Below are 24,000 nucleotides of genomic sequence, written 5' to 3' on the forward strand. Positions count from 1 at the left end.
TCAATAAACTGTACATCTTCAACATCTTATATACGTTTTAGGTTTCCATAGTAAAATGTTGCAAAACATCAGCACCATAAAACAGACATCTACTGTATAATATTTACCTGCCTTTATAGAAACTGTGTGGTGTACTTTAATCTATTAAAGTTAAAACACGTTTAAACTAATGACGTTGGCACAGTGATACTGCACATTGTTATAGAAAAACCAAAGTTACCAGAAAACCAGAACAACATTGAGGACATAATTACACAGTACCATATGCTCATTTTTCAAATGACTGGCTGAAAGGAAAACTAATTTAAGACTCTTTTTTAAAGAAAGGGAGAGAATTAATTTTTACATATATTTTCCACCACTCCTGTAGTTAAGTTTTTGGAGACAAACCACTGTCACCAGCTACCTGCTTACCATGGTCTACCATTTGTACATTTGGTACAATCCCTTCACCCCCAGCTGTTTGGTACGGTCCATCAGCAGCTGCTTGGGGCAGAGGGACCTAATCCCATCACAGAGGGCCTGATTTAACATACACTAAATCAAGAACATTTAAGTCAGCTTTTTTAAAAAGTTAAAAAGTCAATCGTAAAACCGGCCTTTTAAGATATATGAAGTTCAGGAGCAGCGTGTTTAATCTGTCCCCCGCCTGAGCCTGCCAAGAAGACGAAGGTCCTGTCCAACTGTGCGGCCATAAAAAATAATAAAAAAAAAAAAAAACCCTTTGCATCATAGCGCTTTTCATTACAGAAGGTTAAGGCATCTTCTGGGACCGCTGGAAGAGTGCTCTCACACTTGCGCTTGTTAAAATGCAATAAAATAGATTGGTTCTTATTTTTCAGAGCAGGCCAACAAGTTTGGGACGTGTGCCCATTCTGATGTATGCTAATGAGATAGGTGGGGAGTCAGGGGGCGGGGCAAAACGAACGGATGAGTGGGCAGCGTTACTGACTGATTAATGAAGCCAATATGCAGAACTGCGGTGAAACACCACCCTGCAAACTGAGTGGTATGCGCATCCAAAGAGAAAGAAAAATATGCACCCCAAACACTCATTAGAAGAACTATCAGGGATGGATGATAAACATATCTTGAATTAACATCAAAGAAGAAAAGGAACTGAAGGAAGAGGAGGAAGAACAAGAAGAGAAAGAAAAGGGAAAAGAGGAAGAACAACATTCATTCATATTTTTCTATTATTTAAGGGCCACACACTACAGTGTCCAGCTCATGATGGTTTATATCACCCTATCACTATCATTGCCGAGCGTAATATCCAGACTGATTAAACAGCACAGGGTCTGTGCATGCACAGACCCGTCAGTGTACAGTGACTGCACCGGTGTCTCTGTAGTAGCATTACTGACTCTGAGATACAGAGAGACCTCTTCTTCTCCACTGCCCCGCAGCCTTTCTCATTTTCATCACGTACAATTAGCGGCAGCTTTCCGGCTGATGAGGGCTGTAATTGTTTAATTGTGGGAGCGCACAGAGTGTAAAGGGGGAGTGTAACGAGGCACAGGGTGGAGGAGGCAGCGCTGCTGATTACGATCCCAGCGCCTGGGTCCCGCCGTCCCGAGAGAGAGAGGGACATATCGACTGCCACTCGCCCCTCTGCTCGCAGAGACCAGCGCGCCCCTGCTAACGTTTCAATTACTGATTTTCGCCATTGTCCTCTATGGCGCTGGCGTGTAACCCCCCAGTCCGACTCTCCCTCCCTCAGCCTCCGATGCCTTCAGTATGTATGAGTTTATCTTTGTGCTGACACCCTGCTCTGCCTGTGGAATCCCAGCTGATTTATTTGGAAAGAGCACACTGGAGCTACTCCTTCACCAGGACAGCTCTCTGCAGCCTGAAAGCTGGATTGATTTTTGTTCCTATCTCTCGCTCTCTTTTTTTTTTTTTTTGCTCATAATGATTAAGAGGGTGAAGTACAGAGATGTTGAGGACTTGGAAGCGCAAACACACAGGAAGAAAGAAGAAAGTGTTGATGAGGCATCAGAGAGACAGAGACAGCGTGGGGTCTTGTGGTAATTAAGGCACATGCACAGAAAGTTAGCTCCATCTGATGCATGTGTCAAACCTGCTGAAGCTTGCCATAGCCACTAGAGTAATTATCTGTTTCCATCTCTCTGGCCAAAACAATACAAAAACATAAAAATAGCACTTTATTGGCCGTGTATTTTTAAAAGAAAGCATGTTAATAGACCGGCATAGCTACTGAAAGGCATTTTTATCTCTGGCTGGGGATTTTGTCTAACAGTTAGCAGAGTTTAACGATCACACTGCAGCAGGACAGGGATACCTGGACCAAATGCAGCATGCATAAACACTGTACCTGAGAATCTCATTATTTTGAGATTCGAAAGTTGTGCGGGCTGCATTTGTCCACTTTCCCCTGATACCGGTGTTATCATCATGTGCCAGGCGCTATGCAATCATGGGTGGCGGATTCAGCGACTTGGAGCTGAAAAGGAGCCACGGCACTTTCTGTGCATTTTAAAGAAGCGTCCTCTGTCTTTGAGCGGACGCACTCACAGGAGCTCAAGTCACCTTTTTAACATCTCTGTGAAGAGAGGGGCTGCCGATGCCTACGCAAACAGAGGGCTGCCAAAATATGCACTAATTGATAGAGATTTGAGGAATGCAGGCAATAAATACTACATAAATATACAAATAAATAACCAAAAACAAAAACTGCATTGCAGTTGTTTGAGCCTGTGTCTAAAACGGACAGCTTCTCTGCTGAGAACTTTTCTGTTTAAAGTCCCTCACAAGGACAAACAGTGAACTCTAAACTCGGGAAAGATGAAATGCAGGGAGGGAGTTTCTGACAGAAATAATATCTCTTATTAGAAGGCATGATTCACTTGCGTCCCTAACTCAAAGCATCGGAGGAGGGTGAGATCTCTCCTGCACTTTAAACACGTACACGTCTGCCACCTTCAAAGCCCTGAAAATAAAGCTCTGCTGAGTACTTTCACACCCAGGCAGCAAAGAGAGACCAAAATAGAATCTTTCAAATATCCAATTAAAGACATTCAAAGCAAGTCTCTCAAAAGACAGAAAAGGCAAATGATGTCCTGCATTATTTCCAGCGGAGTCTTGGATCCCTCCCAACCACACTGCGCTCTGTCCTCAACTCAACAAACTCATTCAAACTTAGAAAACTTTTTGGGAGATAATATAAAAGTTCTCCTTGCTTAAATCTGTCTCTCAGTGTTAAAGACAAACAGCATTATAGCTAGACTGTGCCTACCCCTACCCCCTGGCAGTATATGTATGAGCTTGGATGGATGATGAATGATGCCTTTTGTTCCCAGCTCAGTGGCGTTTGGACACACCTCTCTCCGGCTACTCCGATAACCCAGAGTGAGAGCTGTAAGTCACCCATGTGCTGATGGTGATGATGACAACAATGACGGTGATGGTGATGGTGGTGATGAAGATGAAGAAGGTGAAGATAGTGATTAAGATGATGGTGATGATGATTGATATTAAGCAGGAAGAGTATAACCCATAGCTTACAGCTGCCTAAAAGGTAACGTGGTCGTTTCATCCACCCGTATCTCTGAGTGCAACTTCAGTGTAAATCATGAGCATTAGTAGCTTTCCCCATCAATAAAACTAAAGCCATGTTATACTGACATGTTGTTGTATTAATGCATCAATTACGTACGCAACAATGTATCAGTTATCAAAATGTGACATCAATTTATCACTCTGTCACATGTACCAGTGTATTAATGCAGCAAAATGTATCCATTTATGAAATTATCAGTGCATCATATGTATTAATATATCAAACTGAAACAATGTATCACTGACCAAATGTATTATAATGTACAAAGTGTGTCTTGGTGCAGAATGACAGTGTGACAGCAGAGTGGTCAGGCTGACAGCTCTAATCACACAGACGTGTGGACGTTGCCTGCTTCTGTATGGTCTGTCCTCATGTCACCACGCCGCCGGCTCAGATGGATGTCACGGCAGCGTGTTTGATGGACAGCGCGGGCTCTCCGTCCCCTGCCTCCCACTGTCTGTCCCGCCCTCCCCTGCAATCTGGAAAGGTTAAGCACCATTTGCCTCCGCCAGCAGGAGCTGTAATTATACATACACTCATCTGTCTCCAAAGAGCATCCTGATGATTGTGAACATTTAGCACTGTACACAGCAAATTCTCCACAGACACTAAGATAGGACATCTGCACTTACACTGGAAACTGAAAAATAAGGCACCGCTGCGACGCAAATGTGTAACAAACAGGTGCAGCACTGAAAACTCACTTACATTTTTATTCCCAAATTACAGAGCAGCATGTCACCTTTCCCGCTCTTCCTGAAACATCTCTTTCATTCTGGAAGGTTCACCCTCTCCTCCCCTCTCAGACATTACATCAGCGTTTCATTCTCCCCACAAATCTGTTCCATTGATGACATCATCCCCCGCCTCTCAGATTAATAGGCCTTTCTCCACTGCCTGTATGCACTCCTTTTATGATTTTGCAAATCACACTGCATTTTTACACCCTAAACAAACTCTAAATCTGAGCAGGACTCGATGGGTCACAGGGACACCTGAGGGGCAGAGCAGTAAAAACAAAAAAGTGACTAATAGCACTCTCGAAGTGCTGTGAGCACCAGCCGACAGAGGAGAGCCCTTTTGGTACATCTCGCATTCAGGGGCCCAACTGAATGAAGCAGCCCCCCCTTTCCTGGACGAGGGGTACAGGGGTGGGGGGGGGGGGGGGGGGGTCCAAGCTCCAAGGGGAAGCATGTTGAGAGGCACTAACTCAGAGAAGCCTAAATAACCTCAGTGTGAGAATGAGGTGCATGCTCTCAGCCTCCCCGCTGGATGAATGGAGATGAATGAGAGCTTCAGACAGCGGGGAGCCACAGCAAGAAAAATAATCCTGCCCCTTCCTGGCTCCTGCTGCCCCCCTCCACCCCCCCACTCCCGCCCCACACTCCCTCCCTGCTCCCCTAACGCCGCCCAAACGCCAGCCCCTCTATCGATCCACCGTGAGGCTGACAGACTCCCAGAACAAACCGCCTCCATCAGTCACACAAAGACGACAGCATTTCAACAGTGTGCCATGAGTATTTCCATTTATGCATGTTTTACTCTGTTCTATCTAGCTGATGGCTATTTATTTAAACAAATCCACTGACTGAAACACATAGAGAAATGGCATGATTAAACATATGCATGGGGAACAAGAGATACACACATAAAGAACAAGGCAGGGAGAGGCAAGCCTGTGTAAATCACACACATTAGGGCAGCTCAAAGGACAACAATTAGGACACAGCTCACCACTTCCTAAACAGATCACCCGGTCACTGGATCCCAGCTGGGAGCATTTCTGGTTTGTAGAGGGAGCATTTCTGCGTACAGCAGGAGTGAGCAGCAGGGTTCACAGCAGGCCAGTGTGAGTCCTGCTGGCTGACAGTGAAGACACAGCACCCTGAAGTGTGACCGGGCCACAGAGAACTGGGCCTGATCTGAGCGCCACTGACTCAACTCCTCCTAAAGCTGTGCGGTGGAGTCCTGACACTAACAGCCATGCCGCCGTGTGCGCACTCAGACCCCTCAGCTACGGTGTGAGCGTGCTCAGATCCCTCAGCTACGGAGTGAGTGCGCTCAGATCCCTCAGCTACGGAGTGAGTGCGCTCAGATCCCTCAGCTACGGAGTGAGCGCGCTCAGATCCCTCAGCTACGGAGTGAGCGCGCTCAGATCCCTCAGCTACGGAGTGAGCGTGCTCAGATCCCTCAGCTACAGAGTGAGTGCGCTCATATCCCTCAGCTACGGAGTGAGTGCGCTCAGATCCTTAAAAATGCTTACATGATGCTTTGTGATGGAAGTCTCTCTGAATAAGAGCGTCTGCTAAATGCATGTAAGGTAATGCACATGCCAACAAGCTTGCAAACTATTGTAAACTTGTAAGTGGTACCACTTTAAAATGAGTTACATTAGCTCATGTAAACTTGTGTATGAGTTATCAGTCATACCTTTACCAATGACTAAATAATGTATGATGACAGTTTGTTAGACATTAACTTACGGTACTTCACCATGAATTTATCCTTTTGTGCACCTAAAAGGTGCACCTAAATGGCAAGCATTCATACCTTTTATATCTAATTAATTCACATTAGCGTCTAATTAACAATCCATGACAGCTTTGAAAGCATTATAATGGTGTAAAGCATCTTCCTAGTTTTGGAACATTTGGCATCAAGCAAACACTATTCATGTTCATGTATTGTTAACTATTCACTAAGTCTACATAAACCCTGTCTATGCTTTGTAAATGTATCATTTCCTTAATGACAAGTAATGCATTAGTTCAAGTTAACTGATGTAACTTTAATGTAAAGGATTACCACAAATTTCATTTTAGAAATTACATAAAAATATGTAACATACACCATTTGACTGTAAATGGTGTATATAAAAGTGGGGTATATAAAAATTATACAAATTTAAATTTGAATAAAAAATATATAATTTTATTTTTAATTTACCTGCTCTGCAATGGTGGAGCAAAAGTATTCAAAGCCCTATTCACCTGCAGCTAAGAACCGTCTGATAAACCATAAGTGGCGCCCCCCAGTTGGTGAGAGCTGTAATGGAGGTACACACAGTGAGCATAACGATAAGGGAATAATCCGCCCCTTCCTGCTGTAAATAACATTATCACGCACTGCCCCAAGCTGCACACTGAGCATGCTCGACCACGAGGGAAGCCCTGCAGCGCTGAGAGAGTTGTCTGCAGGTCGTTGTGAACACCGGGAGAGCGCCCCTGCAGGTTGCAGGTGGAACTGCGTGTCCTGATGGGCTGGACTCCGCAAGCCCAGAGCAGGGCAAGGAGAGAGAGAGAGAGAGAGAGAGAGAGAGAGAGGGAGAGAGAGAGAGAGAGAGAGAGAGAGAGGGAGGGAAGAGGGAGGGAGAGAGAGAGAGAGAGAGAGAGAGAGAGAGAGAGAGAGAGAGGGAGAGAGAGAGAGAGAGAGAGAGAGAGAGAGAGAGAGAGAGAGAGAGAGAGAGAGAGAGAGAGAGAGGGAGGGAGAGAGAGAGAGAGAGAGAGAGGGAGGGAGGGAGGGAGGGAGAGAGAGAGAGAGAGAGAGAGAGAGGGAGGGAGGGAGGGAGGGAGAGAGAGAGAGAGAGAGGGAGGGAGGGAGGGAGGGAGAGAGAGAGAGAGAGAGGGAGGGAGGGAGGGAGGGAGAGAGAGAGAGAGAGAGAGAGAGAGAGAGAAGAGGGAGGGAGGGAGAGGGAGAGAGAGAGAGAGGGAGGGAAGAGAGAGAGAGGGAGGGAAGAGGGAGGGAGGGAGAGAGAGAGAGAGAAAGAGAGAGAGAGAGAGGGAGGGAGGGAGGGAGGGAGAGAGAGAGAGAGAGAGAGAGGGAGGGAGGGAGGGAGGGAGGGAGAGAGAGGGAGGGTGAGAGGTGGGAAACTGAGGCGATGGTTACACCTGATCGGTACACTCCTGTCTCCTGAAGGGTGACAGAGGAGCGGCACCACTTCACCATGTCTACAAAGCAGCTATTAAAAAAACATACAGGAGTGCAGTAATATTTACTACTTTCTGAGGTATCCTTTATGGAGGCTGACAGATCAAAACAAATGTGTCTCTCCTTAGCACTGAGGCAAACTCTATTATAACAAATGTGCCTCTCCTAAGCACTGAGGCAAACTCTATTACAGGCGAGATGGAAAATGGAAACTTCACCGTACACCCAACAGACTGAGTGGTGAGAACAGCTACACATAAAACACACACACACACACACACACACACACACACACACACACACACACACAGACAAATGCATATGCACCCACTAATACACATGCATACACACACACACACACACTTACACACAACCATGCACGCGCGCGCGCACACACACACACACACACACACACACACACACACACACACACACACACACACACACACACACACACACACACACACACACACACACACACACACACACACACACACACACACACACAGCATTTCACAGCAGAATCCTGGAGACAATGAATCATTAAAAATAATAAAAAATACTGGATCATCATGTTCTAGAACTGCGATATGTCTGAAATCAGACTTAAAAAAAGATGATTTCCCTCTACCCTCTACTGTCAAAGCAAAGTTTCTTCCAGTTAGACAACAGCGTGAAGCCGGCAGCAGGAGCAGAGACACATCAGAGGGGGAGCTTTGTCAGACAGCGAATGCAGCGGCAGAACACTCAGACACTACAGAGCCTGCCACACAACACACTAACACAGGACAGGAATGACCAAATGGGCCCACAGCTTACCCTGACTTTCCCAATCCCAGCGCATTGTCTGTCCCCTCTGAGGTGTAGATCTGTACTGATGCAGACGGACCGCTCGGAGCTGAACTCCCCGCTCACACTGGGGTTCAGGACCGTGGACAGCAGCCCAGCCAGGCTCTGCAGGCCTTTGTGCAGAGAACAGTGTCTCTCACATACAGCCCTACACACAAGGCCACTGAGGCAGGCAGCTGCAAGCTCCCTCTGAGCACACAGGGTAACTTCATTAGGCTGAAAGCAGACTCACACCCTCACAAACACTAATGCACTCTCTCACTCACACACACACACACACACACACACACACACACACACACACACACACACACACACACACACACACACACAGTCATACATACATGCACACACACAAATGCATATGCACCCACTAATACACTCACATTCACACACACACACAACCTACATATGTGCACACACTCACTCACACATACACACACACTCTTTCTCTCTCACAATCATACACACATACATGCACACATACACACAAACACTAATGCCCATCTACCCACTAATGCACACACACACATACACAGACAAAAGCATATGAATCCACTAATACACATGCATATGCGCGCGCACACACACACACACACACACACACACTCCCATTTACTTGCAGAAATAAAAAGCCCTAAGAGTCAGTCTCAGTTTGACCCCGACTTTGCTAAACTCCATCCCTCCGCATTAATGACACTTCCTCAGGGACACGACACAATTATTCCCACAGCTCATTTTCATAACCTTCACAGAACCTGCCTTATTATGACACGTGTCACATTTCTTCATCTGTAACTATTGTAGATGAGTGGCGGCTACAGCACAGATGGCCCTGCTGTGGAGCATCAACCAGCTGCTCCAGAGCTGATCTCAGGACAGCCACTAAAGGTCATCTGCTGAAGTCCATAAAGTATGTCCACTTCTTATTTATTTTTATTTATTTTACACAACAAATTCACAAAAAATAAGATGATAGTTTCACTCTGGTGTTCAGCTGCTTAGCTGCAGATATTAAATATATGAATGAAAAAGTAAAAAAGACACACAGCAGTCATTCACACTCAGACTCACATTACTGTCATTTAACAGATGCTTTTTTTTTCTCCAGGGCAACATACAAAGTCTCAGCAAAAAGTGTATCAGGTACAGTGACATGAAATACACAGAATCATTCACAATGTGCATACACCTACGGTTTAGTTAGGGGAGACTTCAGTGTGTGTCTGTATGTTCAGTGTGTATGTATGGTGCAGGTTATGACTGGAAAAATAAGAGCATTTGCATAATGTCATGAGAAAAACATTTCCAATTGAAAAAGTTATGCTGCACTAATCTTTCTTATAAAGGAGACACTCATATGTGAGGATGGTTTGTCTGTCCTCTTACTGTGTTTTGACAAGTGTGCTCAATCAGCAGCGTTAACAGTCTCTGAAAGGAGAAACAGATTGAAAAAGTGTGATTGTTTACTTGTGATACAACATTGAGTAGAATCAATCTAACTTCTGCCCCTCTGCCCCCCCCATGTCTCCCGCGGCTGCAGGGGTAACTGTCCTGTGCAGAGCTTAATATGTGTGTGTACTCAGCAGACGTCTCGCAGCGACAGAGTTTCACTTCAGCTGCCTGTCAGAGCGCTCCCTGTCTGTGATTCCAGCTTCTCTCAGAGAAAACACCATCGATTACGTTTGAGCGATGACACTTCAGCTGCACAGAGATGCTGGCACTTACACTGCATGCTTTATTTGTAGACTTTAGCTGCAGAGAAACACTTAAACTGTACACTTTAGCTGTGCAGAAATCTAAACTGTAAACCTGAGCTCTACATAAATGATGGTAGTTAAAGAATGAACAGGCTAAAAGCTGCCTTCTGCCCTTGTATCAATGCATATTCATACACGTAGAAGAATGTGCTTCCCCAATAACTGGAGAATTCATCAAAACAGCAGCTGAGACATTGCCCTTAGCACCCTCAACTGGCAATAGAAGAAAAATCAAATGAAACAAAAGCTCAAAGGTCAAGACAGACATAAATTCACTCCCTTGTCCAGTAAGGTGCAAGTGGCACCATGTCTTTCCAGGGTAGGACGTATGAGTTCAACTGTCAAGGTCATTCATTTGAATGCAATTCGATTTAATACAGAAGAGAGAAAATTAATTTTACTGACTGAATAAAGACTTCTCAGATTGGCTGTTTAGTTAATAAAATAAATCACAAGGCATACAGAGCCTGTGGATATTTTCTTGCTGCCTGTGGTGTCTTTCAAGTTAATTTAGGCTCCTCAAAAAACTAATTTAGAGGGAATCTGGGAAAAGACACCACTGTACTCGATGACCCAAAGCAGGATTCCAGAAGCTTCTGATCTATGTCCAAACTACCCTACTGTGATTTACCACCTTGTAGCAATGGTTTTAAGCACCTAAAGAACCATCCCTCTTTTAACCTTTTTAGCATTCAGAATTCAGTGGCCTCTAGAATCAACCAGAAAACTGGAAATTTGTTCTTTTTATAAGATTTATAAATAAGGTAGCAGTAAGGGGGACGTTTAGCCATAAATCACAAAACAGAATGAAGTACATTTACAGATATTTCAGCTGCCTGTTTGCCAGAGGACAACAACATAAATCAATCAGTAAATACGTAAACGGAGGGAGGTGCACCTGGCGCCTGCGTTTCCAGTGGCTTCCAGCAGCCGAGCCCCAGACCTCCGTTTGAATTCATTACTCAGAGCGCCTCGGGACACCGGACCACTCTGGTTTGACAGAACCGAATTTGACGGGATGTTGTCAGACGCAGACAGGTCGGTGTGACCTACCCATCAGGACCCCTCCTGTCTCATCAAGCTGTAAAGTTTCCTTTTGTACAACTTTGACTGAGAAATCTGCTCTCGTCGGCTCTGCATGCCAATTGGCCAATCGGAGAGCAGTATTAGAACATCCTCCTACACTGGCTACTTGTGATAATTAACCCCTTAACCCCAGCGCTCACCTACGTTGACAACACTCAGCAGGTGTGAACAGAAGAGTGAGATGATGATTTGGTGTAAATGGGGAAGAAGGAGCTGTGGGTTATGATGCGAAAGACAAAGAGTATTTGCATCAAATTTGCCAGCTAACATTTTCAGCAGATGCACCTGCTTATTAAATTATACTTTTCTATCAGATGGAGTAAAATAATGCCAGAATATTTGGTAAACAATTTGCTCTGACATTTTTATTGCAGAAATAGACACATTTCTTTCTAAACAAATCCAATACGTTTCAAACAGCAATGACACGGAGAGACAGGTGTTGCAGGGCACAGTTAGATTTCTTTCAGGCAGAAAAAAGACAGCTCCAACCCAGTAGGCCACAAGTTAACTTACTGTCAGGCAATAGACAGACGGGCACAGGCAAAGTTCCCGCGATAGTAGCAGTTCTACACACATGCACGCACGCATGCACGCACACACATGACCCCACACAGAGGGTCTTCAGTATTTTCAGTCGGGCAGAGATGCAGACAGACACGGGGGGGGGGTCCTACCTCTGGAGCGGCTGCGTCTCCTCCTCCTGCCAGTGGAGGCACTGCGTGTGACCTGCTGCAGGTGAGCGATCTCTATGGGCGTGTTGGTGCGGAAGCTCTCCTTGAACTTGAGCATCAGCGCTTCCACCGTCTCCTGTTTGGGGTCCAGGGCTACGAATGTGTGCAAAGGGGGGGGGTCGTGTGTCAGCTTTTCCAAAACACATCAGGGCACATCACATCCACCTCGCATCTATCACTGTCACATTACAGGGAACTATCACACGGCCAGGTGAAGAATTTATCTGAAATGATAAGTGTTTGAGACAGACGGACAATGAAAAATGCCCCTAAAGTTTACAATATGCTGTGGAAACTGTATGCTGCATGCAGTGAACCTTTACAATCGCTTAAAGATGCTTTAATGGGCCTTATGCACTGGCTACTTTGTGTATAATCTGGAGTACACCCCATAGATAGGACACTGTAAAAAAGACAGCTTTGAAATAAAAGCTTAAAAGTCTGTAATCGCGTTGTGAAGCTTATCACTTGTCAGCTCAGTTGGGTATCTTATTCCATATGCAGCATACTCCACAGACAGCTGTACTGAAGTGTGGACTCTTGCCGGTCAAGTGTGATTTAACAGCTTGTCAAGAGGCTTTCAAATAAAAATGGACAGGGGGGTGTATGCAAGGGGGGGAATCACTGGGACATGAAGTTGTCTGAAGCCATTATCTGCCATCTCCTGGCTTTCTTAGATTAACAAGATTGACACAGACACCAATAAGGTGGCCATCTGTATTTTAAGGGATAAAAATCTGGCTGTCCTGTGAAAATTGCCTTCTCGAAAGTGGTTCGAAACTGTAATCATTATTTTATTTTTTCTCATTTTCCCATGAAAGAATCAATTCTGCCTGCCAAGTGTGACAGGTCTGGGGGTAGTCAGTGTGTGACTCAGATGGGGCAAAGGCTGTTCTGAGATCAGTCTGACAGATCTCTCCGCGTGTGTAGCACAGAGATTCACATGGGGGAAAGGCTGTTCTGAGATCAGCCTGACAGATCACTGATTCAGATGGGACAAAGCTTATTCTGTTTCTCGCCTTGAACAACAATTCAATGTGCATATAAAAACATACTTTTTTATTACACTACTGAGAAATAGGTTTATTAAAGATTTTTATATGCTGTTAAAATATTGGATTTCTGTATGAGTTTGAACTTCTGTTCAAGTCAAACAGCACCACATCACCAACTTACCAACTCACAGAGGTCAGGGAAGGAAGAACGAATATTAAACACACTAGATGAACTCAAATAAATGCATATATTCATGTTCTGAAAAATAGAGGAACTGAATGTTCTGGAGGAACTGAATGAATCAGTAAGTCAGTGAACCGGATCGTCATTCTGAAGTAAACAAAAGGTTTGTTTGCTGAATGAAAAGAGAAAAATTTCACATCACCAGTCTTTGCAATATGTTCCACAGAGCAGTAGAGAGAAAGGACCTCTGATTCACAGCTCATACAGATGACAACATCTCCTACCTCACAGTGTCCCCATCAGTGCACTGGGGCATTGCTTTTGAACAAGTCATAGACAGGAGAGCGCCCTCTACTGGCCCAGCGATGCTACTTCCAGTCACAGCTTTGTTTTTACAGGAGGTCTTCTATGTAAGAGCTGACTGAGCATCTGCAGTCATAGAGGAACAGGGAACACACAACCCTCCTGGAGGTGCCCAGGACATGAAAAACACACAAACGGACGAAACAAACAAAGCGAAATGCACGCATCACCAGAGTTTTTAGTGGCAGACACACAAAAAAAAGTTGAGAGAGTCTACATGGGAATACATCCAGCGACTAGAGAATAAATTGTTTGCATGCCACCTTTTTTTTCTGACAACCAACAAACAACTCCAGGGCAGGAAAGCGGCCTCTGTGTCTGTTACAGAGGAAACAGCTGCCCTACAGGGAAATCTCAGAGCACATCCAGTCATATCACGCACCATTTGCACTCCTAAATATAATATAGAAAATATAAAGCCAAATAAATGATGTCTTCTCTCTCACTTCTCATTCCCTTCGCCCCTCACAGAGTGTTTCATCACGCCACACAAACCCAAGGAACGCACTGTTACTCCCAGAGTTTCCCATCATCAGGGCTGGCCGTTTTTTTCCCTTTTTGCTTGCCATACATCAGAATTTCCATTAGCGTGAGGTATGTGGGCTGGGGCCTCTCGTAGGCGGCGCAGTCTCACTCCTGGACGTGGGCTGTTTGTTTGTAATGCAGCCCTGAGCCATGTGAGCAACAGCCGGTGGGGGCTACAGGAATGTGGAATGGTTCATGATCGGGTCTCCTCTCTGAACCCCGGACGATACCTCAGAAGATGATGAAGTGCGGTGAGTATCTTTCATCACTCTCAGTACCGTTCCACCACACTACCCGGGTTAATGCAGAGACACAAGTAGCCTCTCATCATCTGAGTGGGACAGAAGACTAATCCAAGAGGCCTCTGGATTGAAGCAATCTGTCTGTCTTCTCTTGACTCAGTGTTCTGAGTGAGTGCTTCAACCCAGTGCAGGAATGAAAGAATGCTTATGAACAGGTCACGTGCAGTATGAAGCATTAAAATCTGTGTTTATCTGGTAATGTCAATAAAAAACCATGAAGAAAAAAGCCCTGTATGTGGCGCATATGTAAGTTGTGTGTGTGTGTGTGTGTGTGTGTGTGTGTGTACGTGTGTGAGTGTGAGTGAGTGAGTGTGAGTGAGTGAGTTTTTGAGGTGTTGTGTGTGTGTGTGTGTGAGAGAGAGTGCGTGTACGTGTGTGTGTGTGAGAGTGAGTGTGTGTACGTGTGTGTGTGAGTGTGTGTACGTGTGTGTGTGTGTGTGTGTGAGTGAGTTGGTACGTGTGTGTGTACGTGTGTGTAGTATTTGTGGCACTATCTTCCCTGCAGTTCTCTAGCTCAGCAGGCCTCTCATGCAGTTCAGTCCCAATCTGCCTGTATTTGCAGAAGACTGAGGAAAGGAGAGAAAATAATGAGACTTTATGACAAATAATTTCTGTCTAAACATCTTAAAAATGAAACTGCGGGTGACTCAGAGAGCTTCAGCTAACAGCAGTGTTACAAATAAGGAAGTACAATATACAGGTGTCCTGCAGCACAGAACTTACCCTCAATACAAATCCTTAATTAACAAATCCTACAAATCCCTAATTAACTCCACTATAAATCATGACCACAACTAATCAACATGGTCATAATGAATCCAGCGGGGGTAAAGAGAGGGCAGACAGATGAATCAGAGACTTTATTATCTTTAAGGGAAAGGTAAGTCCTGGAGGAATGTCAGCTAGTGGGCGTACAGGAAAAAACCAACCAGACAAAAACCCCAGTGACTGACTCTTCACCCCCCCTGCTATGAGCACTGACACTGAGGGACAGTTTGAGGGTGCGGAACACCTTCTCATCAGGTTTTCCTTTACCAGGTAACAGCAGGTGATATCAGGTGCCTTTACTAGCATTGCTGAAACCTGTTGGTTTGCTGAGATCTGTGTTTCCTCATTAAAAAGCCTGCCACCTTTAGTCAGGCTCACCCAACAGCACCTGCCTCCACTTTGCATAATTGGATCTAATGCAGTGACTTTACCTCCTATTAAATCATTTCATTATGACAAAGACACTGGGTTACATTCAACAAGTTAAATTACAACAAAGAGAGCTAAAATTTCATTTCATTCAGCAAGTCCACAAAGGCAGACCTACTGCATAAGAAGCAATTAAGAAGAAAAAAAAAAAGGTCTGACTGCAAATGGGTGATTCATTTTTAAGTTGGCATGAATTTTAATCAAGCAAAACAGTGAAATGAAGTTGAGGGTGATTATAAATTAAAACTCAGTTCTCTGCCTCTCCTTTCACCACTCCTAATCATGTCACTAGGGACTTTAAGGTGGAGAAACAGAAGTGACCTTGTCTGAATCCACATATACAGCAGTCCCTCCATGGTCCCTGACTCTGAATTCACTCAGTCCACCTTAACATCAACACAACAGAATTTACCATTCCAGCTGCTCATATCTAGTAGGGATGAGATAGTTGATGGTTCAAAAGTCAGTCCATTTAAAAAAACCCTGCATGAAATAGCACATAACTCATCTATGCTGTTCCGGTTCCCTGCTGGAAGTGTAGGAGAAAGCAGATCTCTCTGCAGTGAGTCAGTGATCACACAGGGAGCCCTGGTGTTTCACACGCCGTGTGTGTTTCAGTTCAGACGTGTGAGCCAATGCGCCAATGTTCCCTACAGGCGATGACATCACCCCCCGCAGCTGCAATGAGACTGCGATTAGTTCCCCTGGCAGGGGTGCTTGGTCTTTGCCTCCATAAGCCGATCACATCCCCTGCTGTGCCACACGGTTAGTGAGCGTTGTGACTCGAACCCACGGTACGCCAATCCTGTCACCCTCAGTCAGGTTTTATTATTTAAATGTTGGATCATGGGTACCAGAGAACAGCAAACATACTTAAACTCCTAATATTCAGCACAGAATCCCTTAAGATGTGCTTTATCAACACCAGCGGGAGACCAGCGGGAGACCCCCCCCCCCCCACAAACCCTTCTTGAAGGATCAGTGGTGAGGGGATGAGCTTGTGGGGCTCAGAGGTCGGAGGTGGTGCTGGTGCCCGCAGGGATACCCTCAGACTGGGCGCGCTCAGACACCCCCGGGCGGAGCAGTCCTCCACAGTTGGATCAGTACAGACACACAGGGCTGTGTGCGGTGGACATCTGACCTGTGGCAACCAACCCCGCCCACCCCGCCCCTGCCCCCCCACCCCGCTACCTCCCGAAAAGAGCAGGCCTCGGTTTAGCTTCCTGTGGCCACCACAGCTATTCCCACACAGTGGTTAAATGATGCCTTTCTACAGGGGTGGGTGTGTGTGTGTGTGTGTGTGTGTGTGTGTGTGTGTGTGTGTGTGTGTGTGTGTGCGCGCATGTATGCATGTGTGTAATATTAAAGCATTACTGAACTGTTATTGATGAAGCTATGTACTCATGACATACGTTTCCTCATACGGTTCATTTGAAGTTATTCTTAACTGCAGGGGTTTCTGAATTCACTTCATGTAAGAGCTGTTGACAATCCGCCAAGGAGCCTCTTTCCTGACCCCAGTAAATAGAGCAGTAGGCAGAGCCAGCTGAAATGCTCAGCGGTCCCATCCTTGAGCTGATGTGCTATGAACACCACACACTGCACCAACACAAACCAGGCCTGTGTATCTCCAACCTCTCCGTAATCAGAGATCGGGGTCCATCGTAGAGAAGTGTGCTGAGCTAGCACATGGACAGGTATAATGATGGCTTAGGATGAAGAATTCCACAGGTGACTGAAGGATCCATTGGAGAGGGCTTATGAACGGATTTTGTGAAAAGTAGAAAAGACCGGAATCTGAGGGATTGGGGAGTGTGTGAAGGCATGCAGAGGCTTAGCAGAATAAGAAGATTAGACTGGAGAGAGCTTTCGCACACAGGTTACAGATATAGAGTTCACCAGCTGCATTCAGCTGTGTATCTATCTCTCTAATTATTAAACATATCTGTCTTTTTATTTATAAATATATAGATAAGTACATAGCTAGATAGATAGATAGATAGATAGATAGATAAGGACAGTAAGAGACATATACAAAATATAATATATACATAATTTATATAAGTATATCTGTGTACAGGAAGGGGTTACTTTTGATATCTCCCAGGCATTTACACATTCACTGGAGACTCTGCCTAACAGGGATCCTCTGATGAAATCACTCAAATCCCACAACTGCTGTCAAGTACAGTAGGTCTACGGCATAGTGATAAACACTGATCTGGGGTCTGTGTCACTAATGTTGCTGACAGAACTACACGTGCTCCTAAAGTAATTGCTAAACCCATCCTGGAGATTGGGTTCCCAGGTACCGATTGATCAAGGTGAGCTATGAAGCTGGCCTAGTTCTTCCTGAAGACATGAATCAGGTTATAGCGGCCTGCAGATCACCGGGCAACCTCAGGCCTCAAACAGCATCCTCTCTTCAGAGGGTTACAGGCAGTTCCATGTGTGGTGGAGTGTTTTGCAGTTGAGACAAGCCAGTCACTACACTGCCCTACTGCTCTCATTATTAACAGGAACATGACAAAGGTCCACTTTCAATCTAACCACTACAGAACATCATATTTAACTGAGAAATTAAGGCTAGTGTTACATGAAAATAAAACCTTAAATGATCATGTCCATAAATGTAATGTAATGTGTAAACATATAAAAACAAAAAAGTACAAGGCATAATAATATATTGGGATTCATGCAGGCACGAGTAATTGGAGCTGTACCACTCGTCAGCCTCCGTCCTGTCTAATCAGGGCTCGGCTCAGCAGAGGGTTTGGCCCAGACCGGGTTTACGTACTTTCTCCACCAGCGTGCTGTTACATCTCCCTCTCTCTTATTTGCAGGGACACTGGATGAGCAGAATCCTCAGACCATGGAGTTCAGACCCTCCAGTGAAACGGTGCTGTCTGGCGCATTCTCAGAGCACACAGCTCAGGCCTGTGTGTGAGGCTGTACAATCTCATGCCACACAATGTGATCTCACTGCTACCACACAATCTACCCACCAGACCAGAGCAGCGGGCTGCAGAAGCAACTCACCACAGCAGCGCGTTTCAGAGGAGAGCTGGGGTTTTCTCCAGGGCATCCTGGCCCTTCTGATCAAACACAGCAAGAGCAGAAGGACAAGGTGGATACACCTGCATATTCCGGCGTCACTACACCCACCACAAAAAGAATAACAAATAATAATAATAAAATTGTAATAATCAAATTATATAATCACGAAGCACCACATTAACAATTTTCCCATGGATAAACAGTTGGAATATTCGTCAACCTTCAAGCTCCAGTCAACCATTAGAATAGTAACATTGGGTAATCTTAATATTTATAAAAACCTGTTTGCAGATTATATTCCACTCATAGGAGTATCATAGTGATATATAGATCATGGCATTCAGATGGAAGTGCAGTGGTAGGGTTTAGCGCTGCTGCTAAAGTGAGGTAAAGCAGTTTAACCACAGGAAAAAGCACCTGTGCTTTTCTCAGAATCCAGCTCCGCAGGACGTTATGGTGCCGACGCCTTTCTCTGGGAAGCTGTTATGCACAGAGAGAGCAGGAATCACATGGTCTGCCTGTCTCCGCCTCCAGGATGGAAGCTGCTCAACAGGGATGGAGCATCCTCTGTGACTGTGAGGCAAACGTCACAGTAACAGGATCCACTGCAATGGCCAGGCTGCAGAATCACAGAAGCAGCCCAGCTTAAATACCTGCCTGAGGATCTCCTAAAAAACAGGTGAATCAACAGCAGAGAAATTCCACCACTAAACATCACCCTGAGTCTCATTAATACATTATGATAGCCCTTTTTGGAAATGGCACCCAGGGTAGTGATGGTATTTATGAACACAGACATTAATGGCAGTTGTGAAGGTGCAGGCTAGTGTTATACAGCTTGTTGGTGATGCAGTCAGTGCTGACAGCTCAAGGTTTGATGAGTTAATAGCAGGATCACTGACTGATTCAGGGCCATATCCCTCAATCACTTCAGGGCCATTTAGACCCATTACCGTGACTTATCAAAACCATCGTCCATCTGAATTATACATATGAGCATAAATCCAACATGGGCCGAGAGGTCCAGTCGACCCTGGGCTTTAACACATGAAACAGCGGCTCCTTGAGGTTTCACCTCATATTTTTATATCTGCTTAAAATGTGTCTCAGCACCACATCACGTCTCATCTTAACCCATTCCTCAGTATGTTTAGCTCTCTCTACGAGGCCTTGGCTTCACCAAATGCAAAAGATGACAACCCGCATAAGGGAAGATGGATTACAATTTGCCCTTTCCTTTATGTGACCCAATCAGCCTTTGTTTTCTCGGGCTTGTTTGGTATTTTTAGCTGATATATTAAATTTATGCCCTGCAATGTTTGATCTATGGCCACAGTCAGCTCGACAAATTGCATATGTCTGAGAGAAGTGAGGAACGCCACAGAGGAAAGAGGAGTAAGCAAAACTTCCCCTTCGCACCCTCCCTCTCCTTCTCCCCATCTCACCCCCTCCCTCTCTCCCTCCTCCCTCCCTCTCTCCCCATCTCACCCCCTCCATCTTTTTTCCTCTCTCCCTCCTCCCTCCCTCTCTCCCCCTCTCTCCCTCTTCCTCTCTCATTCTCTCCCTCTCCTCACTGCTGTATGCCCCTGCCTGAACGGACCCTGTAAAGACAGTATATCCCATCTACCAGACATTCATATCCTCGCTGTTCTGCAGGTCACAATTACCCATGGCTTGTGGTGGCAAAGATTTTCTGTATTAGGACCAGATACTCGGTACCTGTGTTATCGCCATCCTCCTTATTTCTTTTTTAGTACATTCAGGCTGTGAACAGGAGGGTTCATTGCTGTCTGCTATGGAAGTCCCTTCATAAATGTTCTTAATGAGCCAGCAAATCAGAACAATTACAGCTTCAGCAATGGCTGGTACAGAACTTTCAATCTGTTTGTGGCACAGCAGAGTGAGCTCTGGGACCGTCTGCCTACCAAGTTACTCTAGCTAGCTGTAAGTAATACAAAGATCTGGCCAGCCAATACATTCATCTCTACCTCCACCATGCCAAATGATGCCTCCAATTTTCAATAATAAAGAAAATACATAAAAATAAATAAATACATTTGCCTACTTGAACATCTGTATTTCAGCTAAATATAATCATACTTGTCAACTCCAACACCATGGAACTCAGCTCCAGCACCACAGAAAGTCAACTCCAGCGCTATGGAAACCACCTCCAGCTGCAGATCGATTCCAGCCCTTTGGAAGTCGACTCCAGCGCTATGGAAACCGCCTCCAGCGTGCTGCAGATCGATTCCAGCCCTTTGGAAGTCGACTCCAGCGCTATGGAAACCGCCTCCAGCGCGCTGCAGATCGATTCCAGCCCTTTGGAAGTCGACTCCAGCGCTATGGAAACCGCCTCCAGCGCGCTGCAGATCGATTCCAGCCCTTTGGAAGTCGACTCCAGCGCTATGGAAACCGCCTCCAGCGCTATGGAAACCGCCTCCAGCGCGCTGCAGATCGGTTCCAGTTGGTTTAGTGCCTTTTCCTCAGCTTGCAGTTCTTTCCTCCGCCGCTTTGCAGGTCTGTCAGCAAACACATCGGCCGTTGCTCTGGGGACCTGAACCTTGTTTAGCTGAACTCCTGACATTTTGACATGCTCGTCTTCAGTGAAGGGGCGAGGTGTGAAGGCCCTGCACACACAAGCTTGTGTTTGCTGAAGCAGAATGAATCAACACCACTGAACCCACCCACCCAAAGCTGTGTGCCTCAGAGTGACCCCTCACCACTCAAATGAACATATTGTTCCTTATCTCCGAAATAAACACTTAGGACTAAAATAAATAACATCATTTAGCACTGGATTAGGAGAATGTTCCTTGCCACTGACATAAATACAACATCACTTATTACTATAATAAACAACATCATTTAGCACTAGAATAAACAGAAGAGAAAACAGTTTCTCATATGAAATACATCTTACAAAAGCCCCAGAGAGGACTCATTTAGCTTCCTATAGCTGCTGTACAGTGCATCTCAAAAAGCCCTTTTTCAGAGGTGACCCGCTGTCTGGAGTAAATTATGGATGGATCTCTGACTGTTTTACTTCACTGTATAATTCCACACGTACAGAGAGGCCATTAAACGGGCCAAATTATGCCTGTGCGTTTCATGCCCTGAATCATTAGTAGCTGTCCCCAGCATGCTGACTGAGGTATATAATGCTGTTGTTATTGTTGCTGTTCTTTTCTTTTCCATTAATCAAGAACACATAATGCTGTTGTTATTGTTGCTGTTCTTTTCTTTTCCATTAATCAAGAACACAATGAACATTCTAAAGGATGGAATTAAGTCTAAAACATATGGTGCTTTGGCCCTCAAGTGATGAACTGAACTCTCTCCATTCTTGAATATCAGTAAGTGTGATGGAAGTCACTCAACAAAATGTAATTCAAATAATAAAAAAATAAATATTGGGATTAAAATAGATGCAAAGCTTGTTTCACAAAGCTACAGACGTGGTGGCACAGCTCTGAACATTGGCTTCAGAGCAGAAACTAAAAACACATCATTTGCCGGTTTCATGGCAGGAGTCTGAGTTTTGTTCCATAGGGGCTGTCTGTGGATAAAGACTGCCATCTCTCAAACTCATTTTTCCCAGCCATGCAGCTGGCTTTCACTGAAGCTCTCTCTTTAATTCAGCACTCAAGGATCTGTCTTTTCCAGTGGTGGCTTTGGTTTAATGTTCCTGGTGTTTTTTCCTATTCTGCAGGGGAGAAATAAGCAATCTCTGGGCGCTTGCCACAGGCTGGGGTGAAATATGAATAGATTTCTAGTGAAGCACTGCAGGTTGCGTTCAGATTGCAAATCGCAGCCCAGACGAAGTGGCACCGATGCAAATCGCCCAGCCGTTTAGATTTACACCAGTCCAGATATTTAAATAAATTTAAATAACTTTATCGATTTTTGTGACAGGGAAGTCAATTCCAAACTGAGCGGAATATTTATACCCACATTATTATTATTTTGTGCATGCAGACGCAGGAACCCGTTTCGGCAGCTGAGAGATTTACGGTTTTCCGTTGGCGAAAGAGTGCTGGTTTAGTGGGAGGGGGGTAGCACTACAGCCTGGCAGGGGGTAACTGACAGCACAGTAAGTCTTTTTAAAAGAGGAAATGATTTAAATGAATGGCTCTCAGCCGGAATAAACTGTCCCCCTGCACTAATGCACTGAGAGCAATGCAAAAACTTTCCCAGCGTTACTTTGTGGGAGGGGCTTCATTGAGCCTGTGTAGCCAATGACAGCACTGATGCTGCCTTGGTGAAGAGGAAGGCCCCGCCTCTGCTCTTGGAGCAGAGCCCTACAGAGAAACGATGCTTTTTGGAGTGTGTTTAGAGGCGGGTGCGCATCGTACTGTGAAAATAACAGCTATGTACAGCGTACTTCACATAATGAGACCGAGCAGGGGGTCAGTGTCAGGCAAAATTAAACACCATTCTGCTGAAGACTTCAGCCCTCTTTCTGAGAGGGCAGTCTGCGGAGTGGTTTGTGTGACACTAACAGTCTGTGTCACGCACTACTGTCATCACAGGAGACCAGGCAGCCGTAACAGGTCCTTCAAACCAAAATAAAAGTCCTCTGATGCTGTTATTACACACACACAGATGAGTGCTGTAATTACACATTAGCGCACAGTACAAGTGTAATTGTTAAGAGGCGATTTCAATTGTACAGTGATAGTCCTGGCACATCATGTTGAGCCCAGGTATAGCTTTATCCAGCTGAAAAAGAGGCGGATTTTGAGATGTGCAGTGCGCAGCGTGCTTAATAATGCGAGTCTGACGCTGGGTAACCTTTACGCAGCGGGAATATGACCCGCTCATCTGCGCTCTCACCGCGGTGTCTGACCGCGGATTGATCCGGCTTTGTGCCGGTGCTGCGTATTGGCCTGGCTGCGTTTACGGAGGCAGCGTGTGCGCTGAGCATGTCTGCAGGCCGCACAGCAAGCCGCCGTGTCTGCGTACCGTCTCCTTCCTCCCCATCCCTAAGCCTCTGCGCAAGGAGGAGCGACCCAGCACTGGGCCACCGTTAGAGAGAGAGGAAAAAAAACGCTCACAAATTACAGCTGGCAGTGTTAAAAGCTATTGATTGGGTTTAATTTCTTCTCGAGAGCCCTGTTCAAAGTGCACTTTAGCCACTCGCAGGATGAGCAAGTTAATGGAGCAGCCTCCCAGCGCAGAGGCGAGGGAAGCGTTTTAGCGGGACTCTCTGTGTGCTGCCACCACATGGGGCAGCACTGACAAGAAGAGAAACTGAGAAAAAGACAGAAGTTCAGATTTCTTCAGATTATTCATTGGTTCAAATTTTAAGACATTCTTTATTTTTGATTTTTCATTTTTTTCCCCCTTACTTTCTTTTCATGTAGTGTGTGTATGTACAGTATGTATGCATATATCCATATGTATATATCATATGCTTTGATAATATTTACACAACA

General features: G+C 45.3%; 1 protein-coding gene across 2 annotated transcripts in view; it reads right to left on the bottom strand.

Annotated features, from left to right (window-relative positions):
* LOC118776334 (astrotactin-2-like) overlaps positions 1 to 24,000 on the bottom strand; it is a 293,949-nt gene that overhangs the window by 179,253 nt on the left and 90,696 nt on the right. The window contains exon 4 of one of the 2 annotated variants that reach the window (XM_036526605.1): positions 11,883 to 12,032. In XM_036526605.1, the coding sequence (XP_036382498.1) occupies positions 11,883 to 12,032 (150 nt within the window). Of the gene's footprint in view, positions 1 to 8,329; positions 8,366 to 11,882; positions 12,033 to 24,000 lie in introns of those variants that run through there. The other variant, XM_036526604.1, reaches the window with a different exon arrangement.

The sequence above is a fragment of the Megalops cyprinoides genome, chromosome 4 (genome assembly GCF_013368585.1).
Source record: "Megalops cyprinoides isolate fMegCyp1 chromosome 4, fMegCyp1.pri, whole genome shotgun sequence".
In the NCBI taxonomy this organism is placed as follows: Eukaryota; Metazoa; Chordata; class Actinopteri; order Elopiformes; family Megalopidae; genus Megalops; species Megalops cyprinoides.